Source organism: Gopherus evgoodei, chromosome 6 (assembly GCF_007399415.2).
Source record: "Gopherus evgoodei ecotype Sinaloan lineage chromosome 6, rGopEvg1_v1.p, whole genome shotgun sequence".
Classification (NCBI taxonomy): domain Eukaryota; kingdom Metazoa; phylum Chordata; order Testudines; family Testudinidae; genus Gopherus; species Gopherus evgoodei.
The window spans coordinates 117,811,530-117,834,201 of NC_044327.1; the positions used below are offsets into that span (position 1 = coordinate 117,811,530).

Genomic DNA, 22,672 nt, shown 5'->3' on the forward strand with positions numbered 1-22,672 from the left:
TCTTAAGTAAATGGAGTGTGGAAAGATGACTGAAGCCATCTGACTGGCTCACCTACAGGGCATTAAATCCTCAAATGTCAAGAGAAGTGTACACATGCATGTACACTCTTGGCTTAGGAACAGCTCTTTGAAAGCTAAAACCTCAAGTCGTAATGCTTTAATGAGACCTGGGTGGGTAGAGTCTTATGCTGCATGGAACACATTGCAGATTTGGGGCCAAGTCAGTAGAAAATCCCTGTACAGATTAATTGAAACCACATCTCCCCTTAAAAGAGATTCATACTCCTTCCCCTGCCCCGCAACTCAGGAACAACAAGCTACATAACACTAAGCTCAAGTCACTGCTGAGTGTTCCTTGCCATTGAATGCAACTGAGCCATGGCATAGTCTGAAATGCAACTTCAAAGGGCTGTGGGATTGCACTTTGCCCCAACTCACTGACACATTAGGCAGCAACGAAGTAGTTAGTGACGACTGGAGTTAATGATTTTGGCTTTTGCACACCTGGAGCCCTGGCTTTCGTCCAAGATGGTTATTAACCCCTGGAAATGCACTGCACCTTGATCATTATTGTGTAGTGATTTATATATGCTTGACAAAGCCATGTTAACAAAATGAGACTATTTGTCGCTTTAGACACATAGGGTTGCTGATAGGGAAAAAGAAATTGCCCTGCCTGGCAGCACATTTGCCAAGAGAGATTGTTAATCTTACAAAGGGGCAGCGTTGAATATTTGAAAAACCCAGTGGCTTTCCTCACTGCTCTGACACTCTCACCTGGTTAGCTCAGTGGCAATAGACTTTGAAACTGCCCTGCCTTTCCTGTGTTTACATGTCAAACACGGAGGGAAACTGGGCCGAGTTTCTCTCTCCCATGGGACTCTGCCTCTGCTGCTAGGAGGAGAGAAGGGAGGGGCCAGGTCCGGGCTGCACCGTCCCCAGAGGTGAGAGAGCCGAGGAGAGCCGGCCGGCGGCTCAGCAGGTAAGGAGCTGTAACCCCCTGGCTTCCTCCATAGGCCAGCGAGCTGGGGAGGAAAAGGGGGCATTTCAGGGGCCCTGCAGAGCGCCCAGCACCCGGTCGCCCCGGATCAGTGAGAACAAGGGAACGGCCTGCCACTTCCCGTCCCTGGAGATTCAGGGCATTGATCAGCTGAGGCTGGAAATGCGCAGGTGTGGAAGCTGGGTAGACAGGACTCAGCTGATTTTTATCACTCTCGATCTGCTTTTTATGCCAGCTCTCTAGGTCGGGGCCTGCCCCCGCCCCCCCATAGAAAGCACCGGGCACATCTTGGATGCCACTGCATAATACAAGACTTAACAACAGGTTTTCCTCTCTCAGTCAGAAATCCTTTAGGGTTTTAGTTGGTCATAGTAAAGGTTTTGCACACTCTCCCTGGGCAGGAATGCTGTGGGTGTTTAAGTGTGTGACACGCGGGAGGTTAGAAATGTGAACAAAGAGATGTGGTGGTGGGTTTTACCTTGAGCAGATCTTGTGGGTGGAGAATGTGAGTGCTTGATTATCAGTTAGGGACCCATCCTCCAAACCCTTTACTTGTTCAGCCCCTCCTGTGAGTAACACTAGTAACTAACAGGCGAAAGAGATACAGGATGAGTGAGGTAATATCTTTCCTTGCATGTCAGCTTCTGTTGGGGCGAGAGACAAGCTTTTGAGCCACACAGAGCTCTTCTACCTTTAAGCTTGTCTCTCGCCCCAACAGAAGTTGGTTCAATAAAAGATATGGCCTCATCCACCTTGACTCTCTAGTATCTGGGGCACACCAACAACAGTCTACATGAGAAAGGGACAGCACTGCAGACCCCTTAATGTTTACGGAGTGTCTCTGGTAATGGAGAGGTGTTTGAGGGACAGTAACATCTAAGGATGATTTCATTAGAATAAAGGAGGAATAGAAGCACAAAGAAGGGAAAAGATTGTGCTTAGATGTACAAACTAGGGCACTGATCCTGCAAAGATTTACATATGTGCTTAACTTTACTCATTCATGTCAGTGGGGTTACTCATGGTATGTAAAGTTAAGTATGAGCAGCATCAGGGCTTAATTAACTGACCTGTGTATCTTCCATCCAGCGATATCACTCTAGACAAAAAGCAGAGGGGAGACAGGTGATTGTGACCCAGATCCGTTAGTGGTGATGTTCTGGGCATTTACAGGCTCTGGAGTGTGAGGATGACCTTGACTGTTTTAATTATGCTGTGCTGCTGCATCTATTTCTGATGGCACTTTTACTACAGTTCTTTGTTTTCAGGCACTTAGAACCTTCTGGAAAAAAATACCACTTCACATGTTGTTTTCTCTCAAAGGTGAGATTTGGTTTTGTTCTGATTTTTTTTTGTACAGTTTGGGAAAATCCTTATTATTTGTATTACAATAGCATCAACAAAATGAAATCAGGCCCCTGTTCTGCTCGGCACTGTATAAATATGTAGTAAGAGTCTCTACTCTGAACAGCTCACAGTCTAAAGAAGCTTGACAGACAGGATGGGAGGGAAAACAAAGGCACATACAGTTGATGTGACTTCATGCATCAGATTGGTGGCAGGAGTAGAACCTATTTCTTCTGAGTGCTGCCCAGTGTCCCATCACTCTTATTATGGGAATCATTACCATCCTATTTACATATGCTGCCTATACACAAATTCCCCTCTCCAGAAGAGTACTTCAGCATATGATTAATTCTAAGTGTGTGAGTAGTCCCACTGAAGTGGATAAGACTGGTATAGCTCTTTACTAGAATGAGGCACCAATTTTAATGTCTGTACCATGTACACTAAAATAAAATGCACTAGTCAAGTTATTGCTACTGAAGGACCTAACCATTTGATACTTCAAAAAAAATCTGAAATAAACATCTCAGCCATAATCCTGTATTAATTTAGCCTTTTGCCTAAATCAGGCAGGTACTAGAGATAAAGATTTATTTCAGAGGATGCTGTACTGCATCATCTCTTGCAGTTACAGGCAACACAGATAATTCTCCCTTGATATGAGGAACTTTGCTCCCTGTGAATGTAGACACCCTCATTGCACCCAAAAACAGAGTAAATATTTGCATGTTTGTTTGTTTAAGTTGAAAAATCCAGGCATGTCTTGTCCCCCATACTCCCGCCCCCTCCTACCCCCATGCACACATGCTTTTGGTAAAGTGTAAAATAAATAGCTGATTATATTCTCAGGGGGGAACATACTGTAGTATGATAGTTGCCAGAACTATTTATTTTAAATAAATTTTCCAGTGAATCTAGGTCATTTAGCAGTACACACATTCTTTATGAACCTATCCTGATTTTTATAAATATATTTGCCAAACGACTCAGTTGAACAATTTTTCAGTTAACGGGTTGTTTGCAAATTGTTCCCATTGATTATTTGCAGTTATATTTGTGCTGTATGATTGACAACCAGCATCATCTGATGCTGTTTCTGTACCATGACTGGATGACAGAAACCTTTTAAATTGGAGAATAATGAACAGTAAATATTCTTCCGTGAGCACAAATAGCAGCGTTCACGTCAAAATACAGATATTCATACAAACTATTGCTCAAACATTCATGAGAACAAAATACCCCAAGAAACTTTCCAAAGGTATTCATGAATAATAAATTAAAAGGTGAATACATTTTTACTGAGTATTGTTGACTCAAAAGGCTACTCTTCACAGTCTGTGTGGAAGGCCATTCCATTCTGTTTCTTTGCTAAGAGGCACTATATATACTCGATCGTAAGCCGGTTAGTTTATAAGCCAACCCTTCTTCTCCCAAGATGGATAAGTAAAAAATGGAATTTTTTTATGACCCATTCATAAGCCGACCCTATAATTCAGGGCTCGGCAAACTTTGGCTCCCGACCCATCATGATGAGCTGCTTGTGGACTGAGACGCAGGCACGGAGGTAAACCTAAGTAAACAAAGTGTCCCAGCCTGTCAGCGGCTTACTCTGATGGGCCGAGACAGCAACTGGTGGAGAAATTTTAGGAGGGAGAAGCTGGGGGTCAGGAAGTAACTCCTGTGACCACCCCTGACATGACCCCACTCCTAGCCCGGGACCCCCACATTCTCCCATCTCATTTTCTACCCTATCTGGAGTGCGGTAGTAATGGTGAGTTCTTTGTCTACTTCTTTGATTGTTGGCAAGAGAGTGACTTGAAATTGCTGGATTTGTAATTTTGTAAACTTTTTAAAAACTGGAGTCTTAAATATTTGTTAAGAGCACCCAAAGCTCATATGTTAAAAAAATTACAATTTCTCTACTTTTGTTTTCTGCTTGAGATGTGTACTTGAAGTATATGGAAGTTAAAATGTCTGTAGCATGGGTTAGTTGCTGATGTTTCTTTTTGCAAAATGTGCAAGTCAGGTCCATGCTGCTCATGATGGCTGTGACATCCCTCATTTATTACGGCGTTAAGAGTTTCAAATTGCCTAATTGGGTTTCATGAGAAAATGCCTTAATTAATTATATGTGCTGACTTGATGGTACTTCCTGTTAGTAAGGCAATAATTTCAGCCTGGAATGAGTAAACAAGTGCTGATGCTGTAGGTCAAAGCCTTGTGTAGCACAGGAATCGGATCTTTGTTGCTGAGTTAAGTTCTTATTAAATTGACATTTTGGTTTAAAGAATCACATTTTAAATGAGATTTTAAAAGTACAAAACCCCAAAATAAGCTGTAAACTTTGGAAAAATCCCGCTCTATATCTATTGCTTCCTCTTCCTCCACTAATGTTTTAAACCTTCATAAAACTTTGGACACTACAATTGGATCTTATTGTTGCAGGAGCAGTTGTTAATTAATTTGAGATACTCCAATATGTGTATATATACACACACATTAACCTGATTGTGTATATGGCAAATGGAGTGCAATATATGCACATCTTCTGAGATCTGCTGTTTATATACATGTTCACTTGAGATTAATCCAGTTAACACTGGATGTCACCATTGTATCACAGAAACATAACTGCAAGCAGGTTGGGACCTCATTCTTGGTGTATAAAGCCAGTTTCCCCTTGCTTTAGAAAAAAGTGTTTTGATTTGTGACTCTCCCACTGCCATGAAAAAACTCATATTGTGGAATGCTGTAACATTGTGTCCAGTCTTGCCACTTATTCAAAGTGAGCTGTTGTCTTTCAGTGTGAGTTGTCCCAGTGATTTCAGTGGAACTGACTCTGCCACTCTTACATTGCATAGTCTTGGTGAAGTCAATGCAACTATTTGTGGAGTACAGTGTTACTCAGTCTGAGTAAGATGGCAGAGACAGGAATTCATATAACGTTGGATATCACCAGTTTTGGAGTGTGGAATGAAGTGACAGGTGGAACAATACTTTTGAATAAGCAAATACTTAAACTGAAATTGTTTGGATTGACAATAAAAATAAATCACTGATCTGTGTTATGCTGCAGCACATTTGAATGTACATTCAGTTGCAACAATTGGATAGGGGATTAGGGTGACCAGATGAGAGGAAGAAAATATCGAGACACATTGGGGGGAGGGGGCATCGCCGATGGAGCAAAAAAAACCAAAACCAAAATGGAGTGTGAAATATCAGGACGCAGGGCAAACATCTAAATATCGGGACAGTTTCGATTATATCGGGATGTCTGGTCACCCTATAGGGGACTTCCTTAAGTCAATTGGGGGAGTGGGGAAATAACACATCTTGAAGACTTGAGAGATCCTTTAAAATATGGAAATTATGCACGGGGTCATATTTGCCGCTGTCTTCTTAAAAGCATTTAACTGTATAATATGAGCCTTACTATATGTTGTTAATGATTCAATGGACTGTAGCTGCATGTACAAAATTAAGTTCATTCTCTATGGATATTTCTATAAATAAAAGACAAAATCCACTTCTGTGCCAACTATACAGAGCAGTGAAGTGCACACATGGCTACCACAGTGAGGCTCACAGAACATGTAACAAGAGATGACCAAGGGATGGAAGGAAACTATGTCCTTCATGGCTCTTCTTGTGCCCAAATCACTGAAGAAACAGAATACATAAAAAAGGTACAATTTTTTCATTATTCTTTTTGTGCTGCCTTGTCCTCTGATCCAGAGGAGAACAATGAATACAACCCATTGCAAGTAAGAAAAATAAAAAATCTGAATCCTTCTACACTGTCTAAATTTTCCAAGCTAAACAAGTGTGTGTTGACTTACTGGGGAAATTCACAGTTCACTGTCCCTTAAACTCTTTCTGGCCTACTACCATTATAATGGAGTCTAACACACAACCTCAAGGAACATTGATTAGTTTGAGAGCAGGATTTAATTGGGGTATGCACGACTGTCTTTATAATGAGTCATATGAGGGAACAGACCAAACGCTTGTCAGAATGCCACTCTGCGAATTTTGTACCAAAATTCTTGAGCATTCCATGATCCTAAATCATATTCATGATGCAATATCTGAGGAAGGGATGAATTTTTGAAACATGTGCGAGACTTAAAGCATATGCCCTCTTTTGGGTCAATGAAAAATATGTTGATCCTGGCACTAAAATAAATAGTTAAGTTCTATGCATCCATTTCTGCATCAGAGATCTTTTGGACAATACGGTTTGGCTTGTTAAGGACTGATGTTTTATTTCTAGTATCCAAGCAAAAGAGCACAATGGTGATCATTCCCAAAGGCAACTTTTCTGCATTGCTGCTGACCTAAGGAGAATATCCTGGAATAACTAACCTGGAAGATTGACAAGAAAAAATCATCTTTCTTTTTGTGACCTTTTTCTAATCTTTTCCCTGCAGATCAGATCCACACTAGCAAAGATTCAAAATCAGGTATGCAAAGAAGCTGCAAGCCATAAAATTGCAAATGACAAATCAAATGCATAGGCTTCCCTTCCCCTGCAGCTCCCAGTCCCACACCTCCTTGCACAACTGCTCACCATCTCCCGTCTAGTTCCCAGTACCACTCCCCATTTTCATCCCCAGTCACAGTTGCTCTATTCATACTCTAAATTCCTTCAGTCTGTCTCGAGAGAATGCTCAGTTGCTCTGTGGGGATGGCACATACACAGCCTTGTCAGCGCTAGGAGGGGCTGGAGCATGCTCAGTGAGGATGGAATTTTGAAGATTTCAGCCAGGTCTAAGATCTCTAGAGAGCATGTGAAAATGGAGATTATTCAAAGGCTTAGCATTTGACCAAACTTTGGTGGATATTAAGAAGACTATCAAAAGGCACAGCACTGATACAAAGGCCACCCTCTAGTCTACGCTCCAAAGCAGGGACTTTCTCTAGCATCATTCTGAAATGGCTGAACCATTTTGGCAGAAGCATTCCAAAAATACTCATCCTGAAGGAGACACCTGGCATGAAAAATGTTAGCCCAAATGGGTAAAGTCTGGCAAATATAAGCAACTAAAAGAGGGTCTTATAATGGGAAGTGTCAGGCAACCTTCATAATAGGTGTTGCTGCTAGTCCCAATACTATAATGCGCCATATGCTGCAATATTCTAAATGTTAATTAACCTCATGTACGAAGTAACACTCTGGAGAACCAAAAGCAGTTATTTATTGGTAATGATGTGCTAATGCTTTAAAATGTAAAACCCTGGAGAGCTGCACAAATAGAACACTGTTTTATTTAATATTGAAGGTGGGGAATTAGTCAGTACCTGGAAACTGGTGATTGTTGCTCTGTAGTTACTCTAGACCCTGATCCTGCAATGAGTGCCATGCAGGCCTGGGTTCCTGGAGCTCATTGCAGAGAGCCTGAGGGCCTGAGATAGGAAGGTAGCTGAGTGCCGGGTTACCTTCATGAACCCAGTCTGCTAAAACTGTCATTTACAAATTATTTTCATGTTTGTTCATTTTCAGCAGCCTTTCCGAGTGCCCAGAAATGAGCTGGAGGCTGAGAAGGACACACTTAACTCCAGCTACAATCTAACCGTGGAAAAGCTGAAAGAGACTGACCAGCAGCTCTTGCTTGTGAACAGGGAGAATGAAATACTGAAGATCAAGGTGCATTCCATTTTAAGAGTCTGTAATGCATATTTCAGCTTGTCAGCTGAAGAGAAGATCCAGTTTTACCTGGATTAAAGTTCCATCCCAGCAGTGGCAGGAAACAGGGCTGCCCAGGGTGGGGACAGGTGGAGCAATTTGCCCTGGGCCCCACAGGGGCCCCCACAAGAGTTTTTGCGGCCCTGGAGTGGGGTCCTTCACTTGCTCCGGGAGCCCCGGAAAACTCTCGCAGGGCCCGGGCCCCCAGAGTGAAAGAAGCTCCCGGTCTTCGGCGGCAATTTGGTGGTGGGGAATCCTTCCGTTCCGGGACCCGCCACCGAAGTTCCCCGAAGACCCGCGGCGGGGGGTCCTTCCTTTCCGGGACCCGCTGCCGAAGTGCCCCGAAGACCCGCGGTGGGGGGTCCTTCCACTCCGGGACCCGCCGCCGAAGTGCCGGGTCTTCGGCAGCAATTCGGCAGCAGGGGCCCCCCACTGCCGAAGACCCTAGGCCCCCTGAACTCTCTGGGCAGCCCTGGCAGGAAAGCAATCGTTCATCATGGCATTGCCCTCTCTATAAAGTGCAATAACCCTGCAGAGTCTCATCAGATTTTCTTATTAGGATGAAATACATTTTTAGCTAGCTGATGGTGGAATTCATACTGAAGCCGTTGTTAGGAACTACAGCTTGTTGGGCTGTGCTCTGGGTTTGAATTTTCTTGCAGTGGCTCCTGGCATGAAGTCTGCCCAGCCAGTGGTCTAGAGCAGGTTTGCTTGTAACCAGTCAGAAATGTATTAGTCATTTTAAACCCTCAACCTTCTTCTCTGGTCAGGAGGGCCTGTTGTATCACATAGAAAATCTGCATCTTTTATTCAAAAATTAGAATTTAAATTTTATTTGCCATATATTTTCATGGGCTCGTAGGGTTTTTTTTTCCTGCAAGAATTGGTGCTAACAGTTGTTCAAACAGGATAGCAACTGCATCATTTTTGTGCTGCCCGATTTCCATACCAAACTTTTAAAGTGTGACATAAATTATTAATCCTATTGCAATGACCTTTTCCAGCTGGATGCGACAAGAGACGCAGGTGCACAGTCTCTAAGACATGCCTCAAAAAGTCTATATGAGAATTACTGCAATCGGTCTGAAGAACTTAAGAAAAAGCATGGAGATGATAAACAGCTGATGCAGGTACAGCACTCTCCTGTGTGTGAAAAAGGCAAACATCGGAGCATGCAGGGATACAGGTGTTCCTTGTGTCCATATGTCAACATTATAAATCAGTACCTTGGATGTAGAAATAGAGAGCCAACTCTTTCATACACGACTCTGTGGGCCCAACTGATGATTCCTTGAAGGGGCCTGATTTTCAGAGGATGCTCAGCACATTCTGAAAACCAGGTCCCTTTAAGATGGACACCCAAGCTGGAGGGATCCAAAATCACTAGTCACTCTTGAAAATGTAGGTCAGGGCTTCAAATGCAGACTTTCATTGTCGTATAGGCTTAACTTTAACTACAGTACAATATAAAAATTGAAAGCTTAAAACAAAACTCTTGTTCTGTTTCTCCTGTGTCCAGATTTGACAAAATAAGGCAGGAATAAAGGGGCAGAATTTGCTCTATTCTCTCACTGCTCACTGTTGGGGGAAAATAGCATGGATCTTTGTTGACTACAGGGGGTCAGGATTTTCACAGAGGGCCTACCGGTGGTCAGTTGTGGGACTGGCTAAATACTGAAGAATAGCAGCAAAATGGTTTTGCAGAAAATGGAAATCTTCATTCATTGGTTTTGGCTTTTTTTTTCTTTTTCTTTTTTTTTCTCATTTTTCTCTAACCACAGGCCTGCAAACTTGAACAAGAACAAAAACTGAAACAAAACCTAGAAAATGTCAATTGTGTAACTGAAAGACTCGAAGAAAAGTACAGCCAGATTGCAGACATGGAGAAACGAGTGCAACGAATGGAAGAGGTATGTTCATAAGGCCCAGTCATGCAGTTCCTGGATAGGCAACAGGAGTCTTCTCTATGCAAGGATCATGGCCACTGTCTCTGAGGCCATTATGTGGCTTTTGTTAGTATCTATTGCACAGTACTGAGGCCTGACCTTTCAGGCTGTTAGCCATGTGGACAGTCCTTTCTCACTTGCATAGTCCTCTTGATCTGGAACAGGTGCTATGAGTAAAGGTGTCAAGCTCTGTGGAACTACAGTAAATATCAATTTCAATTGTATTAGCTTCTACCTTTTAAGTAGAACTACAGTGTTAAAGGTATCCTAAGCACTCTTTATTGTCAGTCTCATGTTGCAATCTAATTAAAAAGAAGAATTCAATTACTTTAAAAAGTTTTTGGGCCAGATCCGCAACTGGTATAGAAGTCCCCTTGATTTCAATGAGGCTACCTCAATTTACATCGGCTGAGCATCAGGCCCTTTAAATGTAATTTGTAAATCAAATGAGGGGTCAGATTTCTTTTTCTTCCGGTTATTTAAACACTAGATTTTTAAATCAGTTAATTTATGGCAGTTAGGGTAAATAAGTTAATTCTAATTTATGAGACTTGAAATGTCCTGGTTCCCAATGGTTTCTAAGAGGAAACACCTTCAACTCCTACTCTTGCATTGTCAAAGTACAGTGTATAGCAATGTGCTATTAATCTCCTCCTCTTGGTAGTGAATTTCTTTCCAAAATCCTTCCCAAGTTCTCAGCTGATTCAGAAGCAGTGAGTGTTTATAGAGAACATCTTTTCAATTGTAGTAAATAATTGTGAGCCAGTGAAAGGTATTGCAATGAACATATCACATAAAATTTAACTTTCACCATCTGTTCTGGAGTAATTAAGAATGCAGCAAGATTACACATCACTAATACAGTTCTGCCACAAAATCAGATTAAAAGCATTTAAATACAATGTTTTTTCAGGACATTTTTGTCACTTGTCATGCCAAGCTGTGGTATGCTCCTGCCACAACTAAGCTGCAGCCTGTGATGGGGAAGTAGAGGAGTTTGGTAACTGGGAGTTCCCCCAGCAATTATGAGTGACTAGAGATAATTGAGTGGGGGAAGCTCATTCTGCAGTGGCTGCTGTGATGTCATTTAATAAGGGCAGCATATGCATTCTCCCACCCCCATGCCGGATCAGCTCCAGTACCTCACCACTACAGGAGCTGGAAGGTGGGCCATGTCTCCACCCTAACCCCATTCATCACTCCATCAGTGCTGCTAGATTCTTTCCCTGTTCTTGTGGTTAGGTTCAGGAGGAGTGGAAATGTGGTTGGCTTATGTTCCTGCAGCCAAGTAGAGGGCCAGTTTCTTGTGCCCTCTCCTCACTTTCCCTGATCCCTGTCTTTTTGCACACTTGAGTAGAGTCAGCAACAATAACTCATCTTCTGATATTTCTAATACACCTTTGAACATCTTTCTCCCAGAGCATACTGTCCCTTACTGTGTTCCCCTGAAGCATTTCTCAGTGGTGTTCCCAAGCCCTTCCTTCTGGTACACCCAGGCAATCCTCATGCACATCAATAGGTTTCTTACCACTCCAGTTTCTTACCCCATGCACTGAAACTTTCAGAGATGCCTCCTATACCTCACATCTGACTGACCAGGCTGATAGCAGATGTGGTTTAGCACTGTGTAGTCTGGCATTACAAAGCTGCACACAATCTGTTGCACTGTGGAGCTGGCTGAGAAAAGGTGATGTGGGTAGAACACACAAAGCTTCATTTTCATGGCTACGTGCACCACAGCTAGGATCTCTTCCAGCCAGCTCCATAGATAGACAAGGCTGATATGTTGATGTGTTTGACTCATATCTCTTGCTCCTAAAATTCTTTGCAGTATTGAAGTCAGTTGTAAAACTCTTTTTGACTTCATTAAAGTCAGGATTTTACTCTGACAGGCTAAGACGATACATCATGGGGTGGCTGTATGTATTAATGTACTCTTTACATTTACAACTAGGAATTGTTGTACTTAGATCACTAAATAATCAGATATCAGTTACCAAAATTTGACACTTAAGAAGTTTTCTAGTTTGATCAATTTTAATCTCTTGACCCTCAGATCCATCTTTGCAATGCAAAGTACCACTGCCCTTTTGGTATGGTTCCTGGAGCAGAAAGTGTCTGTGAACCCATATCAGTCAAAAAGCTAATCTTTCTTACTGACAAGCTTTCCTTTATATATTAAAAAAAAACATTTTTTCCACTGTAAATCAATACACAGCTGCTCCCTGGTAACCCTGCCTTTTCTGACCCAATTCAGAATGATGACAGATGCTTCTGGACCTCGCAAGGGGATGAGGGTATATCTGTAGGTAAATTTCCAGCTGGCTACAGCTGACGTAACTCTGGTGGTTTTGTATGTTTTCAGATAGTGATTGAAAAATTAGTTAATCACTTCACATACATTTTGTATGTGCACATTATTACTTCTTCATTGTTCCCTAGGAAAAGAAAACATTAATAGAAAAAAAGCAGTCATTTGAAAAGAAGCTTCTATTAAACTCTGAAGATACTAAGAGGTGAGCAAATAGCCTATGAAGAAATGCTTTTTCTGTTCTGTAGGATTATTTCAAGTGAAATACCTAACAATGACTTGATTGAGTTCTCCCAAGTAGTGGATATATACATTGTGTTAGGCCTAATGCCTTCACTGTCTTTACTTTTTAAAGAAGAATATAAGTTCTCCTGTGAGATGTCCAGTAGGGTTTCCAGACCTGGATTTATTTGGAGAATAAGTAATTGTTCTCTACTACTCGGACATGTGAAGGCACGTGCTCAAATCTTGCTGTCTTTACTCTGGGAAAACTCTTGGTTCAATTAACAGGAATTCTGAGTAAAGACTAATTAGGGATTGCAGGATTTGGCCTGCAGAGAGGAAACCATTCTACCCATTTCAACCCCCACCGTTAACCAGAATTTAATATCTTAATGGCTTTTGGGGCCTCTTCCAAACAATACATTTTAATAATTTCTATCTTCTGTTTAGTTCAATTTCCTCTAAAGCCCACCTCCCTCCCTAAGCTTCAGAGCCTGGGCTCCAGCCCAAGCCACAACTTCAAAGCACTTTCAATGTAGCTAGCATAAGCCCTACAAGCCCAAATCTATCAACCTGGGCTGGGACACTTACTGCCACAGGCTATGTAGACGTTCCCAAGTTACTATGCAGTATGCTATTACTTTGGCAGTATGTGTTATGGTGAACTGTTGAAGAATTGTTCCAATATATTATGCCTAAACTTTATTCTTCTGGTATGAAGTATGAGTGGTGCTGTTTTTTCTATAATTGAATATAATTGTTAAAGATAACATAAGAAATAAACTACAATTGTTCCTTCTTTTATATCAGACTATGCTTATTACTCATGAATTAAATTAGTTCGCATACTGCTGATATGAGTCAAGGCAGATACAATGACTTGGAATCCCATGTGGAATGCAAATTATTGAATCTAGTCACTAAAGAAATCTTAATGCCTGTATTTATAATTCATATATTAATACAACTTTGGCCAAACCGAAAAGGTTGGTGCTCAGATTGCTAGTTTGTATATTCTTAGTTCAGAAAGCATTTGTCAGGCCAGTCAGTAGATCTTTTGGGAATAACGTATCCCCTTAATATCAACTGAAAAAGTTGTTGGTAATCTGTCTTTTCCCCACCAGCTGTCCTGATCTTCAAGTGGAGATTTTCACTGTACAAGAACAGATTTGTCACTTGCAGCATGTGATCCAGACCCAGCATCAAAGCCTACGCAGTGCGATACAAGAGGTCAGGTTAACCAAGCACGTTTAGTGTATGGGGAACACAAATTAGAGACTTGTTTTAGTGCTTCCTTCACTTTTTGAAGTTTATTATTGATGATGTGGTGATCTCCATCACTGGACATGCAAAAACAATTAGAAATAGATATGTACTATTTTATATATAATTTAAAAGAAAAGAAAGCGGCAACATTTTAAAAAATGGGAGTGATTCTACCTCCCAAAGTGACAGTGATCGAAACAGAATGTTGAAAGGAAGGTTTTTGTGTCCTGCAAGTGGAATGGAAGGGCTGAGGTAGCTGCCCAAGGAGCATAGGAGAATAAGCCCAAACCATAGGGCTACACTAGGAAATACTGAGTCCCCAGCCAATGTAAGGTACATTGGGAATATCCCTAAAATGTGGCAGAACATGGATACTCACTCACCAGGAGAAGACTTAATGTAGCTTCTGAAATAGTGTTTGGTTAGCTACTACTGTAGAGGCAGCAATGAATACAAGAGCTGCAAACCTGTTATGTTATGTTCCACAAAATGAACTGCCTTTTTGTGAGGAACATTGAGTCTCTAATGATGCTTGGCTGCTGCAGTTATAGGCACTGTGTAAGACAGTCAATAAAATAAACAGATGTCTGGAAACCTATAGGCTGTTCCTTACTAGAGGCTCAAATCCTGCTTGCCTGACGCACGCAAGCAGTCCCAGTGAAGCCAGCGACCAAAGCAAAAAGGATTTGATCCCAGATAAAGCTGGAACAAAACTTGAAGCCATTTTAATATTTATTACTTGACAACCTGTGTAAAGAGGATACTAATATGAGCTACTATCACAAAGAGTATTAATTTGTGCTCAGCTAAACTACCTGTACAAAATCTAATTCACATTTTGTGACTCATCTTAGGATCATCAGAGAATTTAGCTTGCTTAGGCTAAGAAAGCTGCATGTGGGGAATAAATGTGTGTTTGGGCACAGAGACCAAGAATAAAAAAGGCAGGCGTGTTACCCGAAATGGAAGTGTGACTTCATGATCTGTTTAAAAATAAAAATAAGTCATTACACTTTCTCTAGAGTATTTTTTTTGTCATGTAGACTTCAGATTATATAGCCTTTCTTGAACCTCATGCTCTGATAGCATATCCCCCTACTTAAAGTTTGGTTATTGAAAGTGTATCTAATATATTACAAGGTTTGAAAACCATTGCTAACTTCACTTTCTAACTCTTAGATTGAAGAACTGAACAATGGATTACAAAACCAAGATAAAAAAATTGAGGCTATGAAAGAAAAGATAAATATGCTTGAAGCTAAGGTAAAGGGAAAGATTGGTATGATACAAACTCTACAATTGTGACCCTAAAACTATTTCAAATTTGCGTCTTTTTGAGTCTCCTTTTTTATTCCCCCAAGTAGTCATCAAGAGATTTATATCATCATCTTCCACCAACTGTATGGTACAATAAGATTCTTGAAGTATTTTTCTGATGACAGAGAAGTGGGAGTGGTTGGTACCGTTGCAGGTGAGGTTTTCAAAAGCATTCAGCAAGGGTCTAACTCTGCTCCTATTGAATACAATGGTAAGTTTGGTCAAAGTTAGATCAAAGCAAAGTGCTTTTGGAAATCCCTCACCTACATGTCTCTATGTCCCTAGAACTATTTCTATTCAATATACAGCATTGGCGAGTTTGGGAGAAAGAAAGTCAAAACTGCTAATTTCTATTTAATAGTTATTATTTGCACTATGGTAGCACCCACTACCCGCCAGGCACTTTCCAGATATGTGCTAAGACACTGTGCCTGCCCCAAAGAGCTCAACCTGAGAACACAAACAACGTATGAAGGCATAAAGGTGAGGGATGAAAGGATAATTGTCTTTTTTTGTATCCACTTTCCCCAGCCAGCCTTCTGCCTAATCATAATTCCTTAGTAATTTCTTTTAGGCCACAGGCTGGAAATGGGAGTTAGGGAGGAGAGGGAGTGCGTTCTGCATTTCATAGGGACTGGAGGGAAGCAGTGTGCATTTTGGGGTGGCTAGAGAGGAGGTTGTTGCAATAATGCAGATATGAAATGAGTGCCTGCATGATAATTTTATCAGTGAGGATATAATTTAGGCCCTGATCCTGCAAATACTTTACCCACATGGTGAACTTTACACACCACAAATAAAGTGAAGCATTTGTGTAAATATTCTTAGCATAGGGCTTATAATATATATTTTGGACATCATTAAGAAAGGGATAGATAATAAGACTGAAAATATCATATTGCCTCTATGTAAATCCATGGTATGTCCACATCTTGAATACTGCATGGAGATGAGATAACCTCATCTCAAAAAAGATAGATTGGAACTGGAAAAGGTTCAGAAAAGGATAACAAAAATGATTAGGGGTATGGAATGGCTTCTGCATGAGGAGAGATGAATAAGACTGGGACTTTTCAGCTTGGAAAAGAGACAACTAAGAAGGGATATGATTGAGATCTCTAAAATCATGACTGGTGTGAAGAAAGTAAATAAGGAAGTGTTATTTACGCCTTCTCCTAACAAAAGAACTAGGGGTCCCCAAATGAAATTGTTTAAAACAACAACAAAAAAAGGAGCAAAGAGTCCTGTGGCACCTTATAGCCTAACAGACATTTTGGAGCATGAGTTTTCGTGGGTGAATACCCACTTTGTCGGATGCATGTAGTGGAAATTTCCAGGGCAGGTATATATATGCAAGCAAGAAGCAGGCTAGAGATAACGAGGTTAGTCCAGTCTGGGAGGATGAGGCCCTCTTCTAGCAGCTGAGGTGTGAAAACCAAGGGAGGAGAAACTGGTTTTGTAGTTGGCCAGCCATTCACAGTCTTTGTTTAATCCTGAGCTGATGGTGTCAAATTTGCAGATGAACTGAAGCTCAGCAGTTTCTCTTTGAAGTGTTTTTTTGCTGCAGGATAGCCACCTTAAGATCTGCTATTGTGTGGCCAGGGAGGTTGAAGTGTTCTCCTACAGGTTTTTGTATATTGCCATTCCTAATATCTGATTTGTGTCCGTTTATCCTTTTCCGTAGAGACTGTCCAGTTTGGCCGATGTACATAGCAGAGGGGCATTGCTGGCATATGATGGCATATATTACATTGGTGGACGTGCAGGTGAATGAACCGGTGATGGTGTGGTTGATCTGGTTAGGTCCTGTGATGGTGTTGCTGGTGTAAATATGTGGGCAGAGTTGGCATTGAGGTTTGTTGTATGGATTGGTTCCTGAGTTAGAGTTACTATGGTGCAGTGTGCAGTTACTGGTGAGAATATGCTTCAGGTTGGCAGGTTGTCTGTGGGTGAGGACTGGCCTGCCACCCAAGGCCTGTGAAAGTGTGGGTTCATTGTTCAGGGTGGGTTGTAGATCCCTGATGCGTTGGAGGGGTTTTAGCTGGGGACTGTATGTGATGGCCAGTGGAGTCCTGTTGGTTTCTTTCTTGGATTTGTCTTGCAGTAGGAGGCTTCTGGGTACATGTCTGGCTCTGTTGATCTGTTTCCTTATTTTCTCGTGCGGGTATTGTAGTTTTGAGAATGCTTGGTGGAGATTTTGTAGGTGTTGGCCTCTGTCTGAGGGGTTAGAGCAGATGTGGTAGTACCTCAGTGCTTGGCTGTAGACAATGGATCGTGTGGTGTGCCCGGGATGGAAGCTGGAGGCATGAAGGTAGGCATAGGTTTTCGGTATAGGGTGGTGTTAATGTGACCCTCACTTATTTGCACCGGTGTCTAGGAAGTGGACCTCCTGTGTAGATTGGTCCAGCCTGAGGTTGATGGTGGGGTGGAAGCTGTTGAAATCGTGATGGAATTTTTCCAGAGTCTCCTTCCCATGGGTCCAGATGATGAAGATGTCATCAATGTAGCATAGATAAAGAAGGGGCGTGAGTGGACAAGAGCTGAGGAAGCGTTGTTCCAGGTCAGCCATAAAAATGTTGGCATATTGTGGGGCCATGCAGGTGCCCATAGCGGTGCCACTGATCTGGAGGTATATATTGTCATCAAATTTGAAATAGTGTGTGTGAGGATAAAGGCACAGAGCTCAGCAGCCAGTTGTGCTGTGGCATCATCAGGGATACTGTTCCTGACAGCTTGTATTCCATCTGTGTGTGGGATGTTCGTGTAGAGAGCCTCTACATCCATGGTGACTAGGATGGTGTTTTCTGGAAGGTCACCAATGCACTGTAGTTTACTCAGGAAATCAGTGGTGTCACGGAGATAGCTGGGAGTGCTGGTGGCATAGTGTTTGAGTAGAGAGTCCACATATCCAGACAGTCCTTCAGTGAGAGTGCCAATGCCCGAGATGATGGGGCATCCAGGATTTCTGGGTTTGTGGATCTTGGGTAGTAATAGAATAACTCTGGTCGGGGCTCTAAAGGTATGTTGATTTGTTCTGGTGTAAGTGCAGGAAGTGTCCTGAGTAGATGGTGCAGTTTCTTAGTGTATTCCTCAGTGGGATCTGTGGAAAGTTATCGTTATCTCTAGCCTGCTTCTTGCTTGCATATATATACCTGCCCCTGGAAATTTCCACTACATGCATCCGACGAAATGGGTATTCACCCACGAAAGCTCATGCTCCAAAACGTCTGTTAGTCTATAAGGTGCCACAGGATTCTTTGCTGCTTTTACAGATCCAGACTAACACGGCTACCCCTCTGATACTTAACAAAAAAAGGAAGTACTTCATCACACAGTGCACAGTCAACCTATGGAACTCTTTGCCAGATGATGTTGTGAAGGCCAAAAAAGAACTATATACGTTCAGGAAGGATAGGTCAATCCATGGCTACTAGCCAGGATGGGCGGGGATGGTGTCCCTAGCCTCTGTTTGCCAGAAGCTGGGAATGGGCGACAGGATGGATCACTTGATGATTATCTGTTCTGTTCACTCCCTCTGGGTCACTTGGCATTGGCCACTGTCAGAATATAGGATACTGGGCTAGATAGACCTTTGGTCTGACCCAGTATGGCCTTTCTTATGTTCTTATAGTCTTAAAATGTGTGTGTTTGGATTTTCTAATAATGTCCCTTGCTCACTTTCAGCTTCTGAGGAAATATTACATGTTGCTTTTGGGAAAGCATTAGGCTACAGTGAAGAACTGTGCATTCTGTCAAAATAATTACCCCATATTTTCAGCATTGCATGGAAACTAGCCTTTTGTAAATTTTCATAATCTTCCGTAGCAATACTGTTATTGTTTTGTGTGCTTTTTTGGCAACATTTTACAGTTTGTAACAATCTTGTGTAATGACCCATTGCAGCAATATAGTTCTTGACATCCCATTGTAAACACTAGTCTATAATCCTGGAATTTACATTGGTACAAACATTAAATGTATTACAAACAAAATGCTTTTCTGCTATTCAGAATTTTAATTTCAGTCATAGCAGATCCAGTAAATTGATTCTAATTCTAGTACGTGTGGGGCATTATCTATAATCCACACACATATATAAATATAATAAATACATATATGTTAATTATAACTCTAATTATATAGTTCTAGACATTTTCAAAGTGACCTGTACAGGCAAATTAGTGTTCCTATCCAGCCACCGTATGTAAGGCCATGCCTGCCCCCAAGGATCTCAGTCTAAATAATCAAGACAGATCAAAGGATAATTATTGCCATTTTTCAGACAGACCAGAGCAGAGAGACTAATGCATCATGCAAGATGTTGTCCAGGCCATTGAGGAGAATGAGGCACCACAGCAGAATACCCAGATCAAAATATTTTGAGGGCATTGTTTTTTTTGGTGGAAGAATATATAAAAAATTAGTGTAGTCAAAACCTCATCTTTCTAGTGGAAAAACAGATTTGATGGAAAATTTTCAACCCTCAAAATTGCTTTTCAACTAACAAAAATATTCCTAAAGAGCTGGGCAGGATTTTCTTACCAACAGAGCAAATCCAAACAGTGACAGTAATACTGGGCACAGGAACTTGATATTTCTTCAGGTTTTGAGGCTCCCTCCTTCCTCACAGCGTACCAAGTTGTTCAAAAGTGACTGCATTGTATCCCTCAGTGCCTAAGAACTGTATTGACATTCTGGGAGACCCAAAGGGCCAAATCCTAAACTGGTGTAAACTGGAATAGCTCTATCGAAATCAATGTACTAATTGGACTTGTTTCTATTTATCTGTTTTGTGGATTTATACAAGCTGAGGATCGCACCCACAAACAGTATCTTTGACTTCCTTAAATGCTGTAATATATGGGTGGAAATGCAATTAATTTAATATCTCAATTTCAGAATAAAGAACTTAAATACAAGGTGGAATTCTGGTCTGGTCAACCCAAGATTAAAGTTTCAAAAGGTGTCTCAGCAATGTAAGATTCTTTTAAAGTTATTGCCATATATCTGAAATCTCTCTTCCGACACTGTCTGCAAATGTTGTTAATTGTAGAAAATTGTGCTGAATGATTAATAGGTGCTATTTGTGCGTTATGTGAGGTTTATGCCAAACTGCTTGAAAGATTCTATTTTGGTCTTGTTTGAAACAGTCATAACATTTTTATGCTGTAGTTTCTTTATAAAGAAAGAAAACAAAAGCCTCAGTTTGAGAGAGAAATTAAGTAATTGACATTCTAAATAACAGGGGTCTTAAATGTCCAATTGGCAATAAGTCCATCAATGGTCTATCATCCTGCCTAAATCTCATGTTGCATTCTGACTTGCAAATGGGAATGCCCTCAGTCTTGAAAGAGATGTGATGTTTGTCCTATTTACTGAGACACTGATGCAGTCAAAATCATATAACTACACCAACTCGTGAGCATCTGCACACATTTTGTCAGATCAACACTAAATATGAAAAGTAGCTTTTAATAATTGGTGAAGAAGACGCTGAATCCTGTGATTAGTATGGGCTTAGAGGCTTGCAGTTTCAACTGTAAACACATTTTACAGTAGAGGAATGCCATCTCCATTAATGTCACTTTAATGATGTGTGTAATTACACAGGATTCAGAATTACCCATTCACCAAAACAAATGTCTGGAGCAAAAAACCATTAAGCCCCTTTCAGAAAATACTCAGGTCTTGTGTGGGACCAACCTTAATTGCATTAGAGGAAGTGAATTGTTTACCTGAGGACCAGCACTGATGGGCTCTGGAGAGCGTCATTACTACAGAGGGAAGGCAGCCATGATTCAGGTCTCTGAGGAGAGACTTTAAGGGGGGAAAGAATGGGAGTGGAAAAGACAGCGTGCATTTCACACCAGTATCTGGGTACGGTAGAAAGTCTAGATGCCTATACTAAGCTTGTTTCGTATTGGTGTGCTTCATATTCTGAGTAATCGTTATCTTCTCTTTTTTTTTAGTTCGTCCAAGACTGATGGGGTGTCCCCCTACTCAATGCTAGCAAGGGTACGGAAGCAAAATGGCTAGATGTGTCTATCAGTGGTGTCTTTTTCCAGCTTCCTCATAAGAACCTCTGTGTCTCTCTGCTAATGACCCTCCATTCAGTCCTTTTGTAGATCTTGTTATAACACAGCATGCTTGGCCATCAGGCACTTCGACAGAAGAGGATTCATTAAATGAATAAACAAATTTGGATTTAAGGCAAGAACTGAAGTGACATTGTGTTCTTTAATGGATAGTCAAATGACAGCAGCATCCTGTGGACATTGCTGATGGTGAAACAGATACCATTGTAACAGCTTCTTACATATCCAAGAGTCCATCTTCAGCAAGCATTTTATGGGCCATGAGGTACATCAAACAATAGTTAAGAGCGTATTCAGGATTAACAAACCAAAATTTGTGTAATTGTATACAAAAAAAGATTGGTGTTTATCAAATTTTAACACAATACTGTAATGTAACTAAGAACTTTTTAAAATTGAGATTTTAATTGTAAAAGGCTATTTAATAAATTATATTTATCTTACATGTTAGCATTATCATTTCTAATCTATAGAGTAAGTGTGTGTCGATGTGTTGGGTTTTTTTTTTTAAGCTATCAACTCTATATACTAAGAGGGTATCTGGGTTTTTATATAAGCATTGGGTAGTTTCCTCTAATGGTTGCACATGTGATGACGTGCTATGCATGTTGATTGCAGTATTTTCAGACTTTGAGAAAAGTCTAATTAAACAGTTTTAGGCAAAGCAAAAGCTTACCTTCTATGGCACTTAAAGCAGAATTTATTGATCTTCCAGACCGATGACATTTAAACTGTTTTGCAATAACCATATGTAGGTGAAAATGGTCATCTGACTTAAGTGGGAATGTTGTAGTCCAGCTGCAGTATTTATATTTTGAAGCTTTTCCATGGTAAGCTTTCTTCCCAGAGCCTTCCAATAAGTCTTAATTAAGCTACTGCTACCATCTTCAAGGAGACAGAATAATTGTTTCTGAGCCCTGTCAGTGCTGAGAGGGTCTCCCTGACTGTTTATTCCCTCACAAATAAGACCCGCAGTGGAATTGAGCTATATTTATATTGGCTCTATTAGCTGTCAGTGACCAGAATCCAGTGCTAAATTGACTAGTTCAAACGATGGGTCTAGATCAGAGGTGGAGCCTTCTGCCTGGTCCCTGAGCTCCTGCCCCTCCCCTGCTCGCTCTGCTGATGGCACAATGCTCTAGGCTGTGGGGGTGCAAGCTCCTGGGGCAGCGCAGCTGCAGAGCCTGGCCTGACCTGGTCTCTGTGCTGTGTGGTGGCATGACTGGCTCCAGCTGGGCAGCACAGGTGCCTGTCCTGGTGCTCTGGGGGTGTGCCTGTAGCACCACCAGCCATTGGTGCTCCAGGCAGCATGGTAAGGGGGCAGGGAGAATTGGAAAGAGGAGTTTGGGGTGGTTGTCAGAGGACAAGGGAACGGGGGGCAGTCAGGAATGAGAGGGGAGTTAGACAGGGTAGCAGGCAGGAGAATGGGGGGGGGTTGAATGTGGTAGGAGTCTGGGGGGAGGGGCAAGAAGCAGG

At 41.5% G+C, this 22,672-nt stretch overlaps 1 protein-coding gene across 2 annotated transcripts; it reads left to right on the plus strand.

The window, feature by feature from the left end:
- Nucleotides 1-916: 916 nt before the first annotated feature.
- On the plus strand, nt 917-21,551 carry CCDC68 (coiled-coil domain containing 68). Of its 2 annotated transcripts, none has more exons than XM_030567204.1 (12): nt 917-982; nt 2,269-2,323; nt 5,900-6,039; nt 6,784-6,816; nt 7,857-8,000; nt 9,044-9,169; nt 9,821-9,949; nt 12,428-12,501; nt 13,643-13,748; nt 14,964-15,047; nt 20,001-20,077; nt 21,071-21,551. In XM_030567204.1, the coding sequence occupies exons 3-12, from the start codon at nt 5,917-5,919 to the stop codon at nt 21,135-21,137; spliced, it is 963 nt and encodes a 320-aa protein (XP_030423064.1). In that variant the 5' UTR covers nt 917-982; nt 2,269-2,323; nt 5,900-5,916; the 3' UTR covers nt 21,138-21,551. The 2 variants fall into 2 exon arrangements, with proteins under 2 accessions (XP_030423064.1, XP_030423065.1); XM_030567205.1 differs by having other exon boundaries at nt 7,860-8,000.
- Nucleotides 21,552-22,672: the final 1,121 nt, after the last annotated feature.